General features: G+C 42.5%; 1 protein-coding gene across 2 annotated transcripts in view; it reads left to right on the top strand.

Moving 5' to 3' along the window:
- The window catches only part of SH3GL1 (SH3 domain containing GRB2 like 1, endophilin A2), a 1498857-nt gene that overhangs the window by 1359622 nt on the left and 114235 nt on the right, over positions 1–25000 (top strand). The window contains exon 9 of one of the 2 annotated variants that reach the window (XM_044090588.1): positions 8837–8893. The exons of the other annotated variant lie outside the window; for it this stretch is intronic. Coding sequence (XP_043946523.1) covers positions 8837–8893 — 57 coding nt within the window. The remainder of the gene's footprint in view (positions 1–8836; positions 8894–25000) is intronic. 2 annotated transcript variants of the gene reach the window in all.

The following is a 25000-nucleotide window of genomic DNA, read 5'->3' as shown; positions in this document are numbered from 1 at the left end:
GCGCCTAGGAAATGGCGACCAAAGCGCATGCTCAGGCTCCCATGCCACAGAAACAAATGATTAGAATGTATGAAGACCTTATTACCTTAATTAGGGGAAGTCAGCCTTACCCCTCAAAGAGACCAAAAATGGATTTTCCATCTGATCAGGAATCTGATATCTCTGTTCCTTCTGATTACCAGGAACATACCCTTATCTACCTGTGAGGATTCTGATGCAGAGGATTCATTCCCTCTGCTTCCCCACCAGAAGATTTTTCTTTTGGTGAAACCCTGCATACCCTTAGAGAGCATTTCCGCTGGGAGAGCCAGGATTACTCTCAGTCCAAAAAGAGACTCAGGGAATTTTTAAACTTGCCTCAGCACAAGCCTCTAGCTATCCCTCCTGTTCTGGAAATTGTAGAAGATGTCTTCCTGGAATCCAGCCTTACCTCTGATACTTTGCTTCCAGCACCCAGGAAACCTGACTGTTACTATAGAGTACCTGACTCCCACAAATTCCTTTTTAAGAATCCTACTGCGGATCCAAAGACCATTTCCCAAGGACCTAAAGGCATTAAGGCTACAACTGCCAAAAATCCTACCCCTTCAGACAGGGATTCTAAGGCTATAGACAGATGGGTTAAGAAAGTATACAGCTCTGCTACTCTGGCCATTAGGGCTTTAAATTGCCAGTTTCATATGTTAAAGTATCAGCAGCATATTATGGAGCTAATTAAACAGAAAATGATGTTGATTCCCGACTGCTGAACACAAAGATTTACAAGAGTTAATGCATTTTGCTAACCAAGTTGGTAAACGTACTTTGCAATGTGGGTTTGATGCCTTAGAAGCATCTTGCAGGGCTGCTGTCACTGGGTCTGTTCTTAGAAGGCATGCTTGGCTTAAGGAACAAAACTTGCCAGATCATGTCAAAGCAAAATTACTGGATACGCCATTAAACCAAGAGTGTCTATTTGGCAATAAAGCATAAGTCATCCTCAAAAGGATGGAGGAAAATTCTATGCAAACTGTTAAAGATTTCTTACAAGTACAGCCACCTAGATTCATTAGGCATTGGTCTTCAAAAACCTGGTCTTTTCCAGTCCCTTCCAGTCCTCAGTCTAAGCCTACGGGGGCAGCACAACACCAAGACCTCAGTCTCAGCTTATGCACGTATCTAAGCAGGGGGTGCTCCCTCATCCAAAACGGAGTAGTAAGCCACCATCCTATGGTAAAATTGCACAATGATTTATCCTTAACTCTTCCCAACCTTGACCAAGTACTTGCAACTTTAGGAGGGAAACTTGCCCTGCATGCAAAAAAACTGGGAATACATTACCCAAGACAGATGGGTCTTAAACATTGTTTCGCATGGATACAGATTCCACTTCCACTCACTCCCAACCCTAAGCGGATGGCCAAACCTCCCCTCAAACCAGTGGGCAGAGGCCCAAAAGCAAGTACTCTCTCTCTCCTCAGTATCAAGGCTATTCAACTTGTCCCAGCAGAACAAAGGGGGCAAGTCTTTTATTCCAGACTGTTTCTGGTTCCCAGAAAAGAAAACTCTTGACATCCTATCCTGGATATGTCTATTCACAACACCTTCCTGGTGGTCCCAAGGTTTACAATGCTAACTGTCCAACAGCTGCTTCCTATGCTAGCCAAGGACTCCTGGCTAGCAACCCTAAACTTAAAGGAAGCTTATCTGCACATCCCCATAAGGGAATCTTGCAGGAAATACCTATACTTCAGAGCAGCTGTGCACTACCAGTTCTCTGCACTTCCCTTTGGTTTATCTACTGCGCCCAGGGTATTTACAAAGTGCCTGGCTCCAGCCATTGCATATTGCAGGCAGAGAAGAATTCAAATTTACCCATACTTGGACGATTGCCTGATTCAGGCGGACAGTCAGGACCTGCTACTACAGCACCTGGCATTTGTAAAGAGAACTTCACTGGGGTACACCATCAACGAAAATAAATCAAAACTGGTACCCAGTCAACAGATTGTATTCCTGGGAGCAAGCTTGAACACAACTTCCCAGATGACATTCCTCACTCCAGAGAAACAAATGTATTTGACAAACCACTCCAATCTAATGGCCACCAAAACCCTGCTGTCTACAAGAAATACAGTGCAAGCCCTGGAGTTCATGGCCTCTTGTATTCTTTTAATTCCATATGAGGAAACTTCAATGGTACCTAAACACTCTCTGGTGTCAACATTCTCAGGACCCGGAAACACTGATTCCTGTCATTCCTTGCCTAAGGACAGAGTTCCCTTGGGGGGCAGAAGCCTGCAACTGCAGCAAGGGACTCCCTTTCATTCTAACCCCTGCCGCCCAAACCCAAACAACAGATGCATCAGACTATGCATGGGGGGCTCACATGGCAGGGCAGTGCATTCAGGGCAAAGGGAACCCGAAGCAAATGCACCTGCATATCAATCAAAAAGAAATGTTAGCTGTACAGAATGCTGTGACAGCCTTCAAAGGCCTTATTCTTCCAGGACAGCTAATGGTAAAGACGGACAACACCACAGTTATGTGTTACATAAACAAGCAGGGGGGGACCCATTCCTACCAACTCTGCAGATTAGCCATGGCTCTGTGGAACACAGCCTTGAGCAGCCAAGTGCACCTGCAAGCTCAGTTCCTGCCAGGCAAACTAAACTTACTGGCAGACGACTTGCTTCCCCTCAGAACTATCAAGTGAGCAAATATTGCACCAGAACTCCCCACAGCCAAGCTTGGAAAGTGGATGCCCTGTCCTTCACCTGGGAAAGCCTTTCAGTTTATGCCCTTCCTCCTTTGCCCCTCCTCTCGAAGGTTCTACTAAAGATCAAACTGGACAAGCCAAGGACAATCCTGATTGCACCAGACTGGCCACGCCAGCACTGATACCCTCTTTTGTGCAGGATGACAGTGCTGCCACCATGGCACCTGCCTCAGACTCATTCCCTGCTGTTCCAGCAGGCGGGCCAGATTCTGCTCTCCCAGCTACAGACCCTGAACCTGGCAGCCTGGCTCATCCACTGAATTCTTCACCAGCAGCTCTCCGTAAGCAGGTGCTGGATGTCATTTTTGAGGCAAGGAGGCCTAGTACTAGAAAGTCTTATTCGGTAAAGTGGAAAAGATACTGCTTCTGGAGCCAGTCTCAGGGAATGGACACAAATGTGCCCAACTTACCTCCTATACTAGATTACCTAACAGAAATGCTCCACCAAGGCCTATCCTTCTCTTCAATTAAGCTTCATGCCTCTGCCGTCTCAGCTCATTATAATACTGAGCCACTCCTTTTCTCTCATCCTCTGCTCAAACAGTTCCTGAGAGGAGCCAAAAATTTAAGACCCCCCCCCCCCCCCCGAGAAGAGCTCCCACTCCTGCCTGGGACATTAACTTTGTATTGGAAAAGCTCACGCTTCCGCCCTTTGAACCTGCTGCCACAGCAAAGTTAAAATTCCTGTCATGGAAAACAGTTTTGCTTCTGGCCATCACTTCAGCAAGAAGAGTGTCTGAATTACAGGCCCTTATGGCCGTGGAACCCTTCATTATCTTCCATGCGGACAGGGTCTCCCTCAGGACTAACACATCTTTTATGCCTAAGGTGGTATCTTGTGTGGCTTTAAACCAATCCATTCGTTTGCCAACTTTTTTCCCTAATCCTCAGAATAAAGGGGAAAGGATCCTGCACTCCGTGGACGTACACAGGCAGCTCAGGTTCTGTCTGGACAGGACAAAGCCTTTCAGACAATCTGACCAGCTGCTAGTCAGCTTTGCTACAGGGTCAGAGGGCAAGGCCATTTCAAAGCAAACCATTTCCAAATGGATAGCACACTGCATCCATTTCTGCTTACAAACACCATGGGAAACCTACCCCACAGGGGATCAGAACACATTCCACTAGGGCTACATCAACCTCTCCAGCATTCCTCAGGGGAGTCCCTACCAGAGACATCCTGGAAGCTGCAACCTGAAGTTCTGTTCACACTTTCTCCAGGCATTACCACTTACCTATCTTTTCTAAATCCAGAGCTGGATTTGCCACAGCAGTCTTACAGGGCCTGATTGCTAGCCCTAATGCTCCTTAACTACCTCCACCCTTCCGTTAGCTTTGGGAATCAACCCAAATGTGATGATTGCAACAGTGAAACACAAAGAACATAGTACAGTTGTGTACACTTACCATAAATGTAGATGTTCGAGTGTATTCACTGTTGCAATCCTGGTTACCCTCCCTCCAGCCCCCTGACTTCTCTTTAGTTTTACCTATCTTTTTTGTTTGGCATATCTTATATCATGTGTATTTCCTTTTTGCTGGGTGTTATCCATACCATGTAATTGCTTCCTATTGTGGGGCCATCTGATATCTGGGGCAAGAAACACTGACGTAATGGCATCGGCTGCATATTTTATCCCCCTGACAACCTGACATCATGGAAGATGTGACAGCATCTGACACAGAAATCCCAACACTCTGGTATTCAGGCTGGCTGAGGACTACCTGCAGGCAGATAACCCAAATGTGATGACTGCAACAGTGAATACACTTGAACCTCTACATTTATGGCAAGTGTACACAACTGTACTTTTCATTTACGGCTAGCTGTGCAAATGAGGTTTTATCTGCAGTATAATACAACTTATTGTGAGGTTTGACATCTTCAGAGTTTGTCATAATAGACTCCACCATTTAAAATGTAAAATTTCATTTGGTCAGGTAGTCCCAGATACACAACATTGGCAGAATGATTGTTGATTAAGCTAACAAGATCTGTACGCATGCCTTATTCCTAATACATTTCAGAGTTGGCTTTTTCAAATCTGCATTTATAGCTGACTGCATAGAAAGTCAAGTAAGAATGAATTTAAAGCTTGGCTAATTTAGTTGTAGACTGAATTGCATCCATGCTGCCTTTATGCACATGAGCAGCATGCATAGTTTTTGGTTCGAGTAGAACACTGTACACTCTGATCAGAAGAGCATTATTGTGCTCGTCAAGTCTTCCTTACACCATCTGCAGTACAAATTAAACACGACCGCTCTGACTTCAGCGGAACACTCTGATCAGAAGAGCATTATCGTGCTCGTCAAGTCTTCCTTACACCATCTACAGTACAAATTAAACATGACCGCTCTGACTTCAGCGGAACACTCTGATCAGAAGAGCATTATCGTGCTCGTCAAGTCTTCCTTACACCATCTACAGTACAAATTAAATACAGACGGCTTGGAAACACCAAAGCAAATTCTGTCTGTTTAATTCAGTTTAATGAAGCGCTTTTCATCTTGCTCATATGGCAGGACTTCATCAGAAACTGAACAAACTTCAACACAAACAATATATACACACCCTTTTTGTCACATGACACTTCTAATTAAAATCTTGTGTCGTAAAGGCACATCCACATTATTGCTACTTAAAACATTTTTTAAAAACAAATATGACTGACAATATTTTAGAACATCTCAACCCTTCCCTTCCTTCAGAATTTTTACCTGAAATGGTGATAGAAATATATATACAAACATACATATACTAACAATACTATATCTCAAATTATTATGTTGACCCTCAAAGTATGATATTACTTAGTTAACTAAGAAGTCAAAAACTTACATATCCGAGTCAAATGAAGTCAGATATCACAAATATGAATGCATTTTATAAAAATGCATACACACATTAACGTTTAAGATTTTTTGACTTCAATATACTGTTTAAAAATAAAAATGTGAATAATCCACCTATGCGACCTTTGGTGGATGCTAGGGCAAGTATAACTTACCCTTGGGCAAAATGGGTAGACCAAAAGTTGAAGTATGTAACTCAAGAGAAATATATATGTAAAGATTCTTGGTCGTTCTTGTCACAAATCAAAATTTTAGAATTCAATGCTGACTTCAATTTTCTAACAGTGGATGTGGTAGATTTATACACTTCTATCCCCCATGTGGAAGGCATTGAACGAGTCAGTAGTTACCTGAGACCTAAAGCAGTAGCCTCTGATGAGGTGGCCTTAATAGAGGAAATGCTTGACATAATCTTGTATAATAATTTCATTTTATGTAATGACAAGTTATATGTTCAAAAGACCTGTGTAGCTATGGGGTCACCCTCTGGAGCAAGTTATGCCAATTTGGTAATGGCCTCATGGGAACAAGAATTTATCTTTGGTAAACAAGAAGTGAAACAGTACATACAGTTCTGCACATGGTTTTTGGACGATATTTCTATCATTTTTGAAGGAAATAAGGAAGCAGCTAGTAAACTAGTAGATTATTTTAATAGCACTGCAGATTTCCTTTCCTTGTATTTGAAATGACCAGGATTTCATACTTGGATGTGGATCTTAGTAAAGATATGGAATGGAACGCATATGTAGTGAAAATTTATAGAAGGGCCACATATTCAAACTCTTTATTACATTTTAGCAGTTGCCATCCATGGCACCAAAAGAAATCAGTGGTGAAGGGCCAACTCGTGAGAGCTGCCCGTATGGTCACTTTGGACCAGGATTTCATGGATGAATGTAATAATTTGAGGTCAATGTTTGTTAGGAGAAGTACCCAGTGGACTCTTTTGAGTGTCTACTGGAAGAAGTAAAAATATAAGAGAGAACACGGGTTGTATAAACCCATTTTGTCCATTGGTTTAGAAAGTGTTATAATAAGTGACAGAGAATTACAACAAAAAGAAGTATGGAATTTAAGTTTAATAACCCCTGTAGTAGTAATGCAAGGGAAATGATGTCAATTTTGAACAAAAATTGGGAAATAATTAGGAGAGATCCTCACCTTTCTTACAAGGTCAAAAGCAAACCCCGGATTATTTACAAGAGGGGGACTAATTTAAAGGAATTATTACAACATAAAAAAAAACACCCCACAGTGGAAGTGTGGCATGTACAAATGCCAAATGTGTAATTACTGTAAATACATGAGTACAGGACAAGACATTGAAGTTAAAAATATTAGTTTTAAAATCAAATTGAAGTACACTTGTCAGTCCAAGTTTGTGGTTTATGTAGCTCAGTGTCAATGCTGTGCAGCGTTTTACATAGGTAAAACGGATAGAAGGTTAAAAGAACAAGTATACGAACATCTATATAAAATAAAGACCCTTAACAGAGATAATGCACTGGCTAGACACATTATTTCCTATCCACAACATTCATTTTTGTTCAAAGCAATTGATTCAGTTGTTGATGATAGTCGGGGGGGTGCTTACACTTTTACTTGAGCAACTCGAGTTAAGTTGGCAAATACGCACTGGGGCAATGTTTTACCTGGGTTTGAATGAGACAATATCTTTAAACAGTATATTGAAGTTGAAAAATCTTAAACGTTAATGTGTGTATGCATTTTTATAAAATGCATTCATATTTGTGATATCTGACTTCATTTGACTCGGATATGTACGTTTCTGACTTCTTAGTTAACGAAGTAATATCATACATTGAGAGTCAACATAATAATTTGAGATATAGTATTGTTAGTATATGTATGTTTGTATATATATTTCTATCACCATTTCAGGTAAAAATTCTGAAGGAAGGGAAGGTTTGAGATGTTCTAAAATATTGTTAGTCATTTGTTTTTAAAAAATGTTTTAAGTAGCAATAATGTGGATGTGCCTTTAAGACACACGATTTTAATTAGAAGTGCTATGTGACAAAAAGGGTGTGTATATATTGTTTGTGTTGAAGTTTGTTCAGTTTCTGATGAAGTCTTGCCATATGAGCAAGACGAAAAGCACTTCATTAAACTGAGAGAGAATTTGCTTTGGTGTTTCCAAGCAGTCTTTTTGTTTTAAGCTAGTTTCTTACTTTGGTTCCTGTCTGTACAAATTAAACATGACCGCTCTGACTTCAGCGGAACACTCTGATCAGAAGACCATTATCATGCTCGTCAAGTCTTCCTTACACCATCTACAGTACAAATTAAACATGACCGCTCTGACTTCAGCGGAACACTCTGATCAGAAGGGCATTATCGTGCTCGTCAAGTCTTCCTTACACCATCTACAGCACAAATTAAACACGACCGCTCTGACTTCAGCGGAACACTCTGATCAGAAGAGCATTATCGTGCTCGTCAAGTCTTCCTTACACCATCTACAGTACAAATTAAACACGACCGCTCTGACTTCAGCGGAACACTCTGATCAGAAGAGCATTATCGTGCTCGTCAAGTCTTCCTTACACCATCTACAGTACAAATTAAACACGACCGCTCTGACTTCAGCGGAACACTCTGATCAGAAGAGCATTATTGTGCTCAAGTCTTCCTTACACCATCTACAGTACAAATTAAACACGACCGCTCTGACTTCAGCGGAACACTCTGATCAGAAGAGCATTATTGTGCTCAAGTCTTCCTTACACCATCTACAGTACAAATTAAACACGACCGCTCTGACTTCAGCGGAACACTCTGATCAGAAGAGCATTATTGTGCTCAAGTCTTCCTTACACCATCTACAGTACAAATTAAACACGTCCGCTCTGACTTCAGTGGATGCCGTCACAGCTGTTGGTGAACATATATGTTCTTTAGTCAGAATGAGCCAGAAGTGTCTGTATTGTGATTTGGCAGTGAGGACAGCTTGCACTGCTCTCCTTCTCTGTGCGTGTCACATCCTAAATCCCTTTAAGGGTGAATTTCATTACTTTGAAGTATCCACTAGACTTCTGCTAAATGTGAAGTTGAGACTCTGCAGTGGTCTGTCTTTATTGGCCGAAAGTTGGAGATGGTAGGAAATGGTATGTATGTCTTTTGTGATGTTTAATTTTACAAATAGATTGTTAGTTTCATTTTTTTTTTTTATTTGTCTTTTATTTGAATTGTCCACAGTGTCATCCTCTGTCCGATCAGACAGGCCGATCCGGACTCCCAGCACAAGGAGTAATCGTGAGTCCCCTCTTGGCATGAAATTATCATTTAACATTTTTGCCTTTTAACCTTTTTCTGTCGCTTGCATTTTATTAAGGCTGTCACACACAAAAGCAAACCAGAAGCTGCTGGAAAAAAAATCAAGCAGTACAGCTCTCCCTGGATAAGATTGCAGTACAGGTATCCCTGGATAAGATTGCAGTACAGGTATCCCTGGATAAGATTGCAGTACAGCTCTCCCTGGATAAGATTGCAGTACAGGTATCCCTGGATAAGACTGCAGTACAGGTATCCCTGGATAAGATTGCAGTACAGCTCTCCCTGGATAAGATTACAGTACAGGTGTCCCTGGATAAGATTCTTATACATGTATAAGAGGCTTGCTGTATGCCTTCTGGAAGACAATAAGTTCCTGTTTTCTGTGCATCTGTTCTGCTTTATTAGTGGTGTTTCTGTTGTCTTCATATCTACCGTACAGATAGGTAGGTGTGCGTGTCCACCTGAACAATATCTTTTGTTAACCTAAACAGGAAGTTTGATGTAGCTGGTTTGGCTACTGCTGTCACTTGGTAATCTTGAGATGCAAATTCTGTATGTGTTTTTTCTGTTAGTCTGTCTGGTGAAACACAGCACTTGCTGATGTCTTTCCATGTCACTGTTGCAGTATTCTTTACAATTGGGTTTCTCTGCCTAGGATAGCCTGGAGTCTGGGCAGTATACCAAAGCCTTTAGTTTGTCCCATGTATGCTCCCTGCACATGGCATAGGGCATAAAGGTGACATCTGGATGTACAATCCTCAGAACTTCTTTGCCGTCAGTCTGAACACCATCTTCAAGTCGGCTCTCTGAATGCTTGTTCATCTGCTGAATGTTATTCATGTTTCATTGTTGCAGTCATCACCTGTGGGGTTATCCCTGCTGTGGTAGCCCTCTGTCGGCCCGAGTACCAGAGTCAATGTTTTTTTGTGCTGGCTGCTGTCACCTGTAGTCTGTCAGGTCGTCAGTGCTATAAAGCAAGGCAGCTGACGTCATTATATCAGTCTTTCTTGCCGTGGAGCCCGTAGCAGAAGCAGTTCGCATGAGTGCTGGTTGGTCGCTACCAGAAGTTGAATTTCAGCAGAAACCGTATAAAGCTAAGTACCCCGTTGGTGACCCTTTTTTCTTGCTCTAACCGATGTCTGAAAAAGTTAACAATTGTCTTGCGTGTGGAAAGCAAATTCCACACTGAGACTTTCATTCTTACTGCATCACTTGTTTAGGCCCAGACCACGACGTCCCTCCTTGCCGGTTCTATGCTCTCTTTAATGTGAGAACCATTCGCCGTACAGCTCTTTTTGTAGACAATTATTTTTGTGTTCCATCTTCAAATTCCAATATGGCATCCCTCAGCCAACAATCTGTCGACATTCTGAAAAAACATAGAGATAAAGATAGAGACAGGCCACACAAAGCTAAGCCTTCCAACGACGCTACCGCTAAGCAAGTCGGTTCTACGGAATTCAGTGAGGTGCTTTCACAGCTCCTGATGCCCGACTCACTTTCTATGCAGCCTTTGCCGATACCCTTTTGGAGTCCGATATGCTGCAGAAATCCACTTCATCTTCCGAGCCTTTGGCTGTCTGCCTTGGTTGGGTCCGGAGCCACGACGCAGGCACCGGCTTCCGAGGAGGCCTTTCACACTGCCGAGTCTACACAAAAAACAGTGTCTTTGCATCCGACTACCACTTCTCAGAGATCAACGGATTCTCTCAAGCCTAGAAGCCAGGCCACTCATAGGAAATCTACTTCTAGCCACAGTCTTGTTACTGCTCCCCCACCCCAAACTTAAATGCTTAAAATGGCGGAGGATCTCATCTCCCTTATCTGAGGTTCTCAGCCCCCCCCCCCACTCCAAAAAGGAAAAGGCATTCTTCTCCAGAAATTGACAGACCAAGAGTCTGAGGAATCTGATTATTCTGCTTTTGAAGAGGAACAACATCCCTTAACTGTTTATGAGGATTCAATGCAGAGGAATCCATCCCTTCTGCTTCCCCTCCAGAGGACCTCTCCTTTGGGAAAACCTTTCACACCCTCAGGGACCATTTTAAGTGGAAATCTTAAGACTTCCCTCAGTCAAAGAAACAACTTAGAGTTTTTCTGGACCTGCCCCAGCACAGACCCCTGACCACCCTCCCCCTATTTTGAAAGTGGTGGATGAGGTTTTCCATGAATCCAGTTTAGCCCCTGACACCCTCCCACCTGCTCCAACTAAACCTGACAGGTACTACAGAGTACCAGATTCTCACAAATACCTGTACAGGAATCCTGCTGCAGACCCTGACGTGATTACACAGGGACCCAAAGGAGCCAAGTCTAGTTCTACCAAGAATCCTCTTCCTTCTGACAAAGACTCCAGAACTCTGGACAGATGGGGGAAGAAAGTATACACCTCTGCAACCATAGCTATCAGAGCACTCAGTTGTCAGTTCCGTATATTAAAATAACAACACACTTTGGAACAGTTAAAACAGAAGATTTCTGCCTCTCCTGACTATGCCAGTTCAAAAGAGCTGGCAAAATTACTACACTGCTTGTCAAGTGGCCAAACACTCATTGATGCTTCAGAAGCTTCTAGCAAGGGCAGCAGTGATATGATCTGTTATTAGAAGACATGCATGGCTGAAGGAACAACCTCTCCCTGATCATGTCAAGTCTAAACTTATTGATGCACCCCTAGATAAGGAACGCCTGTTTGGGGAAAAAGCAGAAGAGGTTCTTAAAAAGATGGAAGACAAAGCAAAATCTATGCAAATAGCAAATAGTAAAAGGTTTCTTTCAAGTTCAACCTCCCAGATTCAGCAGGAAGTTTCCCTCTAAGGCAGGGAGTTCTACGCCAAGCTTCTATTGCAAGCACTCACAATGACTCTCCCTTCCTTCTCTGCCCTCCTTCCCCTCATCAGAAACTGAGGGGAAGGATCACCCTCTTCAAAGACAATTATGTCTCTATAACCAAGGACCAATGGGTATTAAAAATTATTTCTCAGGGATACAGATTCTCTTTCAGCAAACTCACTATTCTAGGAGGGTACCCAGACCTCCCCCCAAAACCAGTGCGCAGAGGCATTTAAACAGGTCCAAACTCTAATGTCCCAGGGGCAGTAGAACCTGTCCCTCCAGATCAAACAGAAAAAGATTTTTACTCCAGACTATTCCTCTTTCCCAGAAAAGAGAGCATTTGGCACCCCATCCTGGATCTATCCAAACTGAACACCTCCTTGGTGGTCCCCAGATTCAAAATGCTAACCTTGCAGCAGCTTCTGCCTATGCTCACACAAAATGCCTGGCTTGTGACACTAGATCTAAAAGATACCTACCTCCACATCCCCATCAGGGAATCGTGCAAAAAATTCCTGTGCTTCAGAGCAGGCTGTCAACACTTTCAGTTCTCTTCACTGCCCTCTGGCTTGTCTACTGCGCCCAGAGTATTCACCAAATGATTGGCCCTGGCAATAGCATTCTGCAGACAGAGCAATAGACAGATTTACATTTAACTGGACAGCTGCCTCATTTAGGCAGACAGCAAAGAAAAGTTGCTCCAGGAGCTTCTCTTTGTCAAATCACTCCTAACTTCTCTAGGGTTCACCATCGACGAGAAAAAATCAAAACAAAACCCCACCAGGAAAATTGTTTTCCTGGGAGCTGTGCTAGACACAGCAACCCAAATGGCCTTCCTATCCCCAGAAAAGCAGAGCTTCCTGTCTCTCTACTTCACCCAGCTGGCTTCCAGAAGTAACCGCACTGCGAGGAAGTTACTGCAAGCCCTAGGTACATGGCATCTTGCATCCTTCTCATCCCTCTTGCCAGGCTTCGCATGAGAAAACTTCAGTGGTACTTAACCTTTGGTGTCAGCACTCTCACTTCCTAGAGACCACTCTCCCTCTGATCCCCTTGCATAAGGGCCGAATTTCTCTGTTGGGCAGAGGCCTGTGCTATGATCAAGGGTCTTGCCTTCATCCTCTGCCCTTTCGGCCAGACCACACCTCAGACATTGGGACACTCACCTAGCAGGCAAGTGTGCCCGAGGCCTTTGGAATGCCCAGCAACTTCACTTGCACATCAACCAGAAAGAAATGATGGCAGTGTAAATGGCTCCAACATCCTTCCAAGCCCATCTCAGGCCAGGGTTCCTCCTTATAAAAACAGAGAACACCACAGTAATGTTGGTATATCAACAAGCAGGAGGGGGCACCCAATCTTACCCCCTTACCCCGGTGTAGGTTAGCCATGAGTCTCTGGCTTACAGCCACCTCCATGGGGCTACACCTAATTGCCCAATACTTACCAGGGATCAACAAGACACTAGCAGACCACCTAAGCAGAAACTTACTGGACCCCCATGAATGGTAGCTCCACAGAGAAATATTTCTGCAAATCACCCAGGAGTGGGGGATCCTAGAAGTGGACCTCTTTGCCTCGCACCTCAACCACCAGCTGCACAAGTTCTGTACCAGGGAGTATCACCTCCTAGCATGGAAGGTGAATGCCTTGACCTTGCCCTGGAGCTCCCTCTTTGTGTACACATACCCTCCTCTACCCCTTATTCCCAAGGTTCTGATCAAAATAAGAGAGGAGAGACCAAAGGCCATCCTCATTGCTCCAGATTGGCCCAGACAGCATTGGTACCTTACTGCGCTGTCTGACCGTACATCCCCCAAGCTGCTTCCCCTGATGGTGGACCTTTTGACCCAGGAGAGGGGGAAGGTACTGCACCCAGACCTACAGACGCTCAAATGTTCAGCATGGCTTATACACTAAAAACTAACAAGGAGTCCCTGTTAAGCAAACAGGTCTTGGACATCATTACAGAGGCCAGAAGGCCCAGCTCAAGAAAATCATATGGAGGAAAATGGAAAAGATTCTACCCCTGGAAACAATCAAAAGGGGGCAGTACCTCCCAACCTTCCATCCCTCTCATCCTGGATTACCTAGCAGAGTTGCTCAATAGTGGCCTCTCTTTCTCCACTATTAAAATCCATGCCTCGGCCATCTCTGCCCATTGTGATTCAGACCCCGCCCCTCTTCTCTCATCCTTTGATTAAGCAATTCCTCAGAGGGGCTTCTAATATCAGGCCTCCCAGAAGGCCCCCGACGCCACCCTGGGACCTGAATTATGTGTCAAAGAAACTAACCTTACCTCCCTTCGAACCTGCTGCTTCAACAGAATTGAAATACCTCTCTTGGAAGACTGCCTTCTTACTAGCTATCACCTCAGCCAGAAGGGTTTCGGAACTTCAAGCTCTCATAGCAGTCGAGCCTTTCATAATTTTCCATGCAGATAGAGTCTCCCTGAGGACTAACCGCTCCTTTATCCCAAGGTGGTATCTGATGTGACTCTTAACAAGGCCATACACCTTCTCACCCTCAAAACAAGGGGGAAAGAATTCCACACTTAGTAGATGTGCACAGACAACTCAGATACTAACTGGGCCGTACTAAGCCATTCAGAAAAACAAACCAGCTTCTTGTAAGCTTTGCCTCAGGGGCAGAGGGGAAGTCCATCTCCAAACAAACCATTTCCAAATGGATTTCACACTGTATCCATTTTTGCTACAGACTACATGGGAACCCCATCCCTAAGTCTATCCTTACCCACTCCACTAGGGCAACCTCCACTTCCACAGCCTTCCTCAGAGGAGTACCTACCAGGGACATCTTGGAAGCAGCCACCTGGACCTCTGTCCATACCTTTACAAAGCATTACCACGTTACTTCTCTTTTCTAAGTCTAGGGCAGGGTTTGGCTCTGCAATTATGTAGGGCTTCCTGACCCATACCTAGGACTCAACCTATCTTCCACCCTTTTCCTCAGTTTTGGAAATCCTCCCACAGGTGATGACTGCAACAGTGAAACACAAAGAGCATAGTACAGTTGTGTACACTTACCATAAATGTAAATGTTCAAGTGTATTCACTGTTGCAGTCTTGGTTTCCCTCCCTCCATCCTCCATTTAACGTCTTGCCCTAGGGGGGAACACAAGCTTCCCAAGATGGCTTTTAGCCACCAGGACTACTTCTGTCTTTACCCTTGTGCTTCTGACGGGTTAGGTCAAGAAAAACTGATGTAATGACGTTGGCTGCCTTGCTTTATTAGCACTGACGACCTGACGTCAAACTACAGGCGAAGGCAGCCGGTGCACAAAAACATTGACTCTGATATTCGGGTTGACCGAGGGCTACCACAGCAGGGATAATATACAGTTGATGACTGCAACAGTGAATACACTCAAACATCTACATTTATGTAAGTGTACACAACTGTACTTAACTAGCCGCTTTCAGATAAGTGCTTATTGGGACCTTTGTTATTCTTTATTACTTTTTTGATTTGTTTTGGTTGTTAGCTTCATGTTATCCAGAAAGGCAGAAGCAGCGTTTGTTTTGCTTAGGTGCTTCCCATGACCATACGTCTTGCGCTATTTGCTAGGCTTTCATTCCTAAGACGTTGCATAGTTGGCTGTCTTCCTTAGCTATTTATTTGGAAAACCGATGTCTTAAGCTTTTAGCTAAATGAACTGTGGAAGGATCTTCCTGGCCCAACGGTTAGCCATCTGTGAAGAAGACTAACAAGAAAGCTTGGTCATAATCTTCAGCTGTGCCACCTCTGCCGGATGTCTCTCTTGAAGCTAGTGAAAGCCCAGAGGATTTTTCGGTTTCTGACATATTCCTCTGCTGTGACCGCTTTGGAGGCTGGCATGGATCCGGCTTCATATACGTCCGTGGAAGCCCTGCAAACTTCTGCTTCGGGTGTTCAGAGGGAGCAGCAGCTGATAACTACTGAAGGGGCCTATGGGTGTTCCTCAGATTTTGGTAAAGGAAGATATACCAACTACTCTTGTTAATTGGCATCAGGAGTTAGAGCCTCCTAGGATCTTTAAGGCGATATGCCCTTAAAAAAATAAGCAAAAAAAGCACATTTGTCCTGCTCCTAAAGATCATCAGAGTGAATGGCAAAACTTCATTCAAGGCCTGTTCAATGCCCTTATGGCTCTGAAGTCTTCTCAAGGGGTTCCTGTTCCTTCTTGGTCTTCTACCCCTCGTTAGAGGACTTGGGAGCAGGATTCTGATGAAGAATCTCTGACTTATTCTTCCCAGATTGTTTCTCCCTTAGATTATGGTTCTGAAGAAGAAGAGTTTATTAGCCCTGAATCTCCTTTTGAGGGGATTTCTGTTGGTGACACAGTTTCACTGAATGATGGAGTTTTTTTAAATGGGATCGTGCTGAGGTGTTTGAAGTTCAGAACAGGTACTATGAGCTTCTACAGATGGAGTCTCGTAAGCCCTCAGCTGTCCCTCCTGTTCTTGCTGCCTTGATGGATGCCTTCTGTGATGTCAGTTGCCTCTGATAAGCCTTCTAAATTGTTGCTTCCCTGTGACAAGGACAGCAGAACCATGGGTAAGGTGTACACTGCTGCTAACCCTGGCCTTTAGAAATGTGAACTGTCAGACATGTATGACCAGATATATTTTAGCTCCTATCTCTCAGGCCTGTCAGGTTATTCTAGATCTTCCTGACTCTTGAATGGGAGACCTCAGGGACATCTTCTCAGGTTGCTCACCATTCCATTAATGCAGCTGTTATGCATCTGATCCATCTAAGCCTGCTGTCTGATCCATCATCTGAGCCTGCTTGTCTGATCCATCATCTGAGCCTGCTGCTTCTTTTGGTTCTGTTTTGAGGAGATATTCCTTGCGCTGACTTCAACCTTTGCCTGATGATATCAAGGCTAAATTGATGGATGCTGCTCTGGATAACAAACATCTGTTTGGTGCTGCTGCTGAGATGACCCAGGAAAAGGGTAAAGCTTTACAGGATCTGAAACATACATGTAACAAGCAAACACATAAATAAAAATGCTCCCAAATTTCAAAGGAATTACCTTAGCAAGCCTGCTTTTGTTCGTAGACAGTCTCACCCTCCCCAAGGTAAAAAATGGTGGTAGAAGGGCTCTTCCTTTTAAGGCTATCCAAACCCCTTCAAATGAGAAACATTTTTTTCAGACAAACCAGGTGCTGTCTGACCATCCTTGCCCTGCACTTCAGTCACATTCTTTTCTCTCTCTCCACTTTTCCCTGTCTCTTCCTATTTGGTTAAAGATCACCCAATATTCTTGGGTTCCTTCCATAATTCTCCAGGGGTATTACATGGTTTGGAAACCCCCCCCCCGCCCTGCTCTTCTCGGTCACATTCTTTTCTCTCTCCACTTTTCCCTGTCTCTTCCTATTTGGTTAAAGATCACCCAATATGCTTGGGTTACTTCCATAATTCTCCAGGGGTATTACATGGTTTGGAACCCCCCTTTTCTTTGGGCATTCCTCAACCTCCTCAGGAACAGCTGTCCTTTTTTCCAGAGGCACTTCATGGTTCGTTTGCTCAGGGAACTGTTCAAGAAGTTCCAACTCCTCACAGGGGGAAGGGGTTCTACTCCAGAATGTTCTTGGTCCCCAGTAGAGAAGGCACCTGGAGACCCATTCTGGATCTCTCTCAGCTAAATACCTTTCTGAGGGTTCCTTCCTTTCGAATGCTATCCTTTCAAACCTTGTTTCTTCTACTTCTTCAGGCTTTTCTATATTCCCTGGATCTCAAGGATGCTTATCTTCATATCCCTTTTCATCCCCTTTTCAGGAAATTTTCACTTTTCTGTGTTGGCATTTCCAGTTCTCTGCTTTGCCCTTTGGTTGTTCGACTTCCTCAAGGGTCTTAACCAAATATTTTGCTTCTGTGATTGCCTTTTACAGATTGAGAGGAATACAGATCTTTCCTTACCCAGACAAACCTGCTCATTCAGGCCTGTTCAACAAAGATTTGAATTCAGGATCTACACTTTTGCTATTTGTCTTCCACAAAGTCTGAGATTTACTGTACATTTCCAAAAATCATTCCCGACTCCTTCTCAGGATCCTGTTTTTCTAGGGTTTGAGCTCCAGACTGTTCAATGCCGGCATCACTGCCTCTTCCCAAGGCTTCTTCCTTTGGCATTGGCTACAGCCAGGGAGTTTCTCAGGGCTCTGTGATACTTGGTGTCCACCATTCCTATACTTCCTCTGGCCAAGCTTTGTTTGAGAAAGCTCCAGTGATTTCTAAAGTTAATCTGGCTTCAGCATTCTAATTTTTTAGATTCTCTTGTACCTCTTCCATGTGTCAAGCTGGAACATCAGTGGTGGATTCTTCGATTGTCCCTCAGCCCCAAGCTGCCTCTTCAACCTCCAGTCCCCTCTCAAGATCTCTTCCCAGATGCCTCGGATATAGGATGGGAGGGCCTTCTTCATTCCTCTGAAAGTGCAGGGCCTTTGGTCTCTCTGACAACAGAAGGATCACATCAATGTCAGAGATGGGAGCTCTTCTTCTGGCTCTTCAGGCTTTTTATTCTTTCTTCCTTCCAGGGCCCCTCAGAATTTTCACAGACAATACTACAATGATGTGGTATATCAGCAAGCAGGGGGGACAAGGTCTTATCTCCTTTGCAGACTAGCTGTTCAGGTTTGGAATCTAGCTACCCAGTATCAGGTGACCCTTGAGGCAGTTTATATTGCTTCACATCAGAACATAGTTGTTGATTCAGGTCCGTAAAACTATCCCATGAGTGGGTGCTTCACAGGGATGCATTTCTGGACATTGTCAACCGGGGGGGGGGGTGGTACTCTGTGGATATCTTTGCGTCATCTCTGAATAGACAACTTCCTCTGGTTTCCACCAGTCCCATGTCCTCTGTCCTGGAAGGTGCACGCCCTCTCTCTTTCTTAGAAGAGGATGTTTATTTATGCCTTTCCTCCCCTTCCTCTCATTCCAAAGGGTCCTGTTAAAGCTACTACTGACCTAGTGTATTTTGTGTGTGCCTTAAGTATTTGTTGTTCTTATTACTAAATGTATATTCTTATTGTACTTAAATTTTTATTAATATGTCTTGTAGTTTAGTTTTATGTATGGAGCTTTTCTCCCCGGGCCTCTACTGAAAATGGACATATATCCAGCTAGACTAGCCCGGTAAACAAATGTAAAATAAATAAAATAAAATAAATAGATGCCCCCAAAATCTTGCTGGTGACTCCCTTTTGACACAGACAGCATTGGTTCCCTCTTGTTCTGCATTTAGCCTAGGTTAGTCTTCACAAGTTACTTCACAGGGTGGACCTACTCACACAAGACAAAGAGATCACTTATCCGACCCCATCTGTCCACTCTTCAACTGACATTGTGGGTGATGGGTTTTGATTCTGAAAGTCACTGCTCAAAAATCTTAATTTGTCCAAATGGAAGAGATGTTCTGTCCGGTGTCTTTCTGGTAACCTGGATCTACTTACTATTAATGTTCCTTTGGTTCTCTCTTATTTGTGTGAATTGCTCAATGCTAGGTTGGCATATTCTTCTGTTAAAGCCTACCTCTCAGCTTGTCTGTCTTTGACTCTCCCTTTGATATTTAGATTTAAGGGAAACTGTTTCTTAAAGACTTCCTTCAGATTTAAGTTTCCCAGTAAGCCTGTTCCTTTGCCCTGGAATCTTAATTTTGTTTTGGAAAAATTGACTCAGTCTCCTTTTGAGCTTGCTGCTTCAGCTTCCTTACAACATTGTTCATGGAAGACTGTTCTTTTGGCACTTACTTCTGCCATGTGGGTGCTTGAGCTGCAAGTCCTTATGGCTGTTGCTCCTTTTTGTCTTTTTTTATAAGGACAGGGTGTCTCTCCATACTAATCCTTCTTTAATGCCCAGGGTAGTTAGAGTTGTCTCTTAATCAGTCTATTCATTTGCCCAGTTTTTTCCCTTCTCCACAGTCTGCTAGTGAGAATGATCTTCACACCTTAGATTTGCATCACAACTCTGATATTATTTAGGTAAAACTAAAGCCATGTGTAAATCTGAGCAGCTTTTGTTTTCTTTTGTCATAGGTCTTTAGGGTTGGCTGTTTCCAAGCAAACCTTGTCTTCTTCGCTATCTAAAGGTATTTCTTTTTGTTACTTCTGTCATGGGAAAAGCCTGCCTTCTTCTGTTAAGGCTCTTTTTACTAGGTCTGTGGCTTGTTCTGGTGCTTTTTTCAAGGGTTTGGATACTAATTCTATTCTTCAGGCAGCTATGTAGACTTCTGTACATACTTTGACCAAACACTGTAAGTTGGATGTGATATATAGGGCTATAGCTGGTTTTGCCAGGGCCATTCTTCATGGCTTCCTAAAGAGCTGTGCTGGTCCTTCCACCTCCCTCTCTTCTGAGCTTTGGCACTCTCCCTGTTGTAAGGATATTGCAACAGTGAAATGGAAGGACATAGTACAGTTGTGTAGAATCTCTTCACTCTCCCTATTGTAATGATACTGCAACAGTGAAATGAAAGGACATGGTACAGTTGTGGAGAATCTCTTCACTCTCCCTATTGTAAGGATAATACAACAGTGAAATGGAAGGACGTAGTACAGTTGTATAGAATCTCTTCACTCACCCTGTTGTAATGAATACAACAACAGTGAAGTGGAAGGACATAGTACAGTTGTGTAGAATCTCTTCACACTCCCTATTGTAATGAATACTACAACAGTGAAATGGAAGGACATAGTGCAGTTGTGTAGAATCTCTTCACACTCCCTATTGTAATGAATACTACAACAGTGAAGTGGAATGACATAGCACAGTTGTGTAGAATCTCTTCACTTTCGCTATTGTAATGATACTAAAACAGTGAAATGGAAGGACACAGTACAGTTGTGTAGAATATCTTCACTCTCCCTATTGTAATCAATAATGTAACAGTGAAATGGAAGGACATAGTACAGTTGTGTAGAATCTCTTCACTCTCCCTATTGTAATGATACAACAGTGACATGGAAGGACATAGTACAGTTGTGTAGAATCTCTTCACTCTCCCTGTTATAAGGAACACTACAACACTGAAATGGAAGGACATAGTACAGTTGTGTAGAATCTCTTCACTCTCCCTGTTGTAATGATACAACAGTGAAATGGAAGGACATAGTACAGTTGTGTAGAATCTCTTCACACTCCCTATTGTAATGATACTGCAACAGTGAAATGGAAGGACATAATACAGTTGTGTAGAATCTCTTCACACTCCCTATTGTAATGAATGCTACAACAGTGAAATGGAAGGACATAATACAGTTGTGTAGAATCTCTTCACACTCCCTATTGTAAGGATACTGCAACAGTGAAATGGAAGGGCATAGTACAGTTGTGTAGAATCTCTTCACTCACCCTGTTGTACTGATACTACAACAGTGAAATGAAAGGACATAGAACAGTTGTGTAGAATCTCTTCACTCTCCCTATTGTAATGATACAACAATGAAATGGAAGGACATAGTACAGTTGTGTAGAATCTCTTCATTCTCCCTATTGTAATGATACTACAACAGTGAAATGGAAGGACATAGTGCAGTTGTGTAGAATCTCTTCACTCTCACTGTTGTAAGGATAATACTACAACAGTGAAATGGAAGGACATAGTACAGTTGTGTAGAATCTCTTCACTCTCCCTATTGTAATCAGTAATGTAACAGTGAAGTGGAATGACATAGTACAGTTGTGTAGAAGCTCTTCACTTTCGCTATTGTAATGATACTAAAACAGTGAAATGGAAGGACACAGTACAGTTGTGTAGAATATCTTCACTCTCCCTATTGTAATCAATAATATAACAGTGAAATGGAAGGACATAGGACAATTGTGTAGAATCTCTTCACTCTCACTATTGTAATGAATACTACAACAGTGAAATGGAAGGACATAGTACAGTTGTGTAGAATCTCTTCACTCTCCCTATTGTAATGATACAACAGTGAAATGGAAGGACATAGTACAGTTGTATAGAATCTCTTCACTCTCCCTATTGTAATGATACTACAACAGTGAAATGGAGGGACATAGTACAGTCGTGTAGAATCTCTTCACTCTCCCTATTGTAATGAATACTACAACAGTGAAATGGAAGGACACAGTACAATTGTGTAGAATCTCTTCACTCTCCCTATTGTAATGATACTACAACAGTGAAATGGAAGGACATAGTACAGTTGTGTAGAATCTCTTCACACTCCCTATTGTAATGAATACTGCAACAGTGAAATGGAAGGACATAGTGCAGTTGTGTAGAATCTCTTCACACTCCCTATTGTAATGATACTACAACAGTGAAGTGGAAGGACATAGTACAGTTGTGTAGAATCTCTTCACTCTCCCTATTGTAATCAGTAATGTAACAGTGAATCTCTCCCTATTGTAATCAATAATGTAACAGTGAAGTGGAATGACATAGTACAGTTGTGTAGAATCTCTTCACTTTCACTATTGTAATGATACTGCAACAGTGAAATGGAAGGACATAGTGCAGTTGTGTAGAATCTCTTCACTCTCCCTATTGTAAGGAATACTGTAACAGTGAAATGGAAGGACATAGTACAGTTGTGTAGAATCTCTTCACTCTCCCTATTGTAATGATACTACAACAGTGAAATGGAAGGACATAGTACAGTTGTGTAGAATCTCTTCACTCTCCCTATTGTAATGATACAACAGTGAAATGGAAGGGCATAGTACAGTTGTGTAGAACCTCTTCTCTCTCCCTATTGTAAGGATACTCCAACCGTGAAATGGAAGGACATAGTACAGTTGTGTAGAATCTCTTCACTCTCCCTGGTGTAAGGAATACTGCAACAGTGAAATGGAAGGACATAGTGCAGTTGTGTAGAATCTCTTCACACTCCCTATTGTAATGAATACTACAACAGTGAAGTGGAATGACATAGTACAGTTGTGTAGAATCTCTTCACTCTCCCTATTGTAATGAATACTACAACAGTGAAATGGAAGGACATAGTACAGTTGTGTAGAATCTCTTAACTCTCCCTAGTGTAATAAATACTACAACAGTGAAATGGAAGGGCATAGTACAGTTGTGTAGAATCTCTTCACTCTCCCTATTGTAATGATACTAAAACAGTGAAATGGAAGGACATAGTGCATTTGTGTAGAATCTCTTCACACTCCCTATTGTAATGAATACTACAACAGTGAAATGGAATGACATAGTACCGTTGTGTAGAATCTCTTCACTCTCCCTATTGTAATGATACTACAACAGTGAAATGGAAGGACATAGTACAGTTGTGTAGAATCTCTTCACTTTCACTATTGTAATGATACTAAAACAGTGAAATGGAAGGACACAGTACAGTTGTGTAGAATCTCTTCACTCTCCCTGTTGTAAGGATAATACAACAGTGAAATGGAAGGACATAGTACAGTTGTGTAGAATCTCTTCACTCTCCCTATTGTAATGATACTGCAACAGTGAAATGGAAGGGCATAGTACAGTTGTGTAGAATCTCTTCACTCTCCCTATTGTAATGATACTAAAACAGTGACATGGAAGGACACAGTACAGTTGTGTAGAATATCTTTACCCTCCCTATTGTAATCAATAATGTAACAGTGAAATGGAAGGACATAGTACAGTTGTGTAGAATCTCTTCTCTCCCTATTGTAATGATACTACAACAATGAAATGGAAGGACATAGTACAGTTGTGTAGAATCTCTTCACTCTCCCTATTGTAGGGATAATACAACAGTGAAATGGAAGGACATAGTACAGTTGTGTAGAATCTCTTCTCTCCCTATTGTAATGATACTACAACAATGAAATGGAAGGACATAGTACAGTTGTGTAGAATCTCTTCACTCTCCCTATTGTAATGATACAACAGTGAAATGGAAGGACATAGTACAGTTGTGTAGAATCTCTTCACTCTCCCTATTGTAAGGAATACTACAACAGTGAAATGGAAGGACATAGTACAGTTGTGTAGAATCTCTTCACTCTCCGTATTGTAAGGAATATTACAACAGTGAAATGGAAGGACATAGTACAGTTGTGTAGAATCTCTTCACTCTCCCTGTTGTAAGGATAATACAACAGTGAAATGGAAGGACATATTACAGTCGTGTAGAATCTCTTCACTCTCCCTATTGTAATGATACAGCTGTGAAATGGAAGGACATAGTACAGTAGTGTAGAATCTCTTCACTCTCCCTATTTTAATGATGCAACAGTGAAATGGAAGGACATAGTACAGTTGTGTAGAATCTCTTCACTCTCCCTATTGTAAGGAATACTACAACAGTGAAATGGAAGGACATAGTACAGTTGTGTAGAATCTCTTCACTCTCCCTATTGTAATGATACAACAGTGAAATGGAAGGACATAGTACAGTTGTGTAGAATCTCTTCACTCTCCGTATTGTAATGATACTACAACAGTGAAATGGAAGGACATAGTACAGTTGTGTAGAATCTCTTCACTCTCCGTATTGTAATGATACTACAACAGTGAAATGGAAGGACATAGTACAGTTCTATAGAATCTCTTCACTCTCCCTATTGTAATGATACTGCAACAGTGAAATGGAAGGACATAGTACAGTTGTGTAGAATCTCTTCACTTTCACTATTGTAATGATACTGCAACAGTGAAATGGAAGGACATAGTACAGTTGTGTAGAATCTCTTCACTCTCCCTATTGTAAGGATACTACAACAGTGATATGGAAGGACATAGTACAGTTGTGTAGAATCTCTTCACTCTCCCTATTGTAATGATACAGCAACAGTGAAATGGAAGGACATAGTACAGTTGTGTAGAATCTCTTCACTCTCCCTATTGTAAGGAATACTGCAACAGTGAAATGGAAGGACATAGTACAGTCGTGTAGAATCTCTTCACTCTCCCTATTGTAATGGTACTACAACAATGAAATGGAAGGACATAGTACAGTTGTGTAGAATCTCTTCACTCTCCCTTTTGTAATGATACAGCAACAGTGAAATGGAAGGACACAGTACAGTTGTGTAGAATCTCTTCACTCTCCCTATTGTAATGATACAGCAGTGAAATGGAAGGACATAGTACAGTTGTGTAGAATCTCTTCACTTCCCCCTATTGTAATGATACTACAACAGTGAAATGGAATGACATAGTACAGTTGTGTAGAATCTCTTCACTCTCCCTATTGTAATGATACTACAAAAGTGAAATGGAAGGACATAGTACAGTTGTGTAGAATCTCTTCACTCTCCCTAGTGTAGGGA

This window comes from Protopterus annectens, chromosome 13.part0 (assembly GCF_019279795.1).
Source record: "Protopterus annectens isolate FY-2018-M chromosome 13.part0, PAN1.0, whole genome shotgun sequence".
NCBI lineage: Eukaryota > Metazoa > Chordata > Ceratodontiformes > Protopteridae > Protopterus > Protopterus annectens.
The sequence above is the reverse complement of the archived record's forward strand: the minus strand, read 5'-3'. Positions and strand labels throughout refer to the sequence as shown.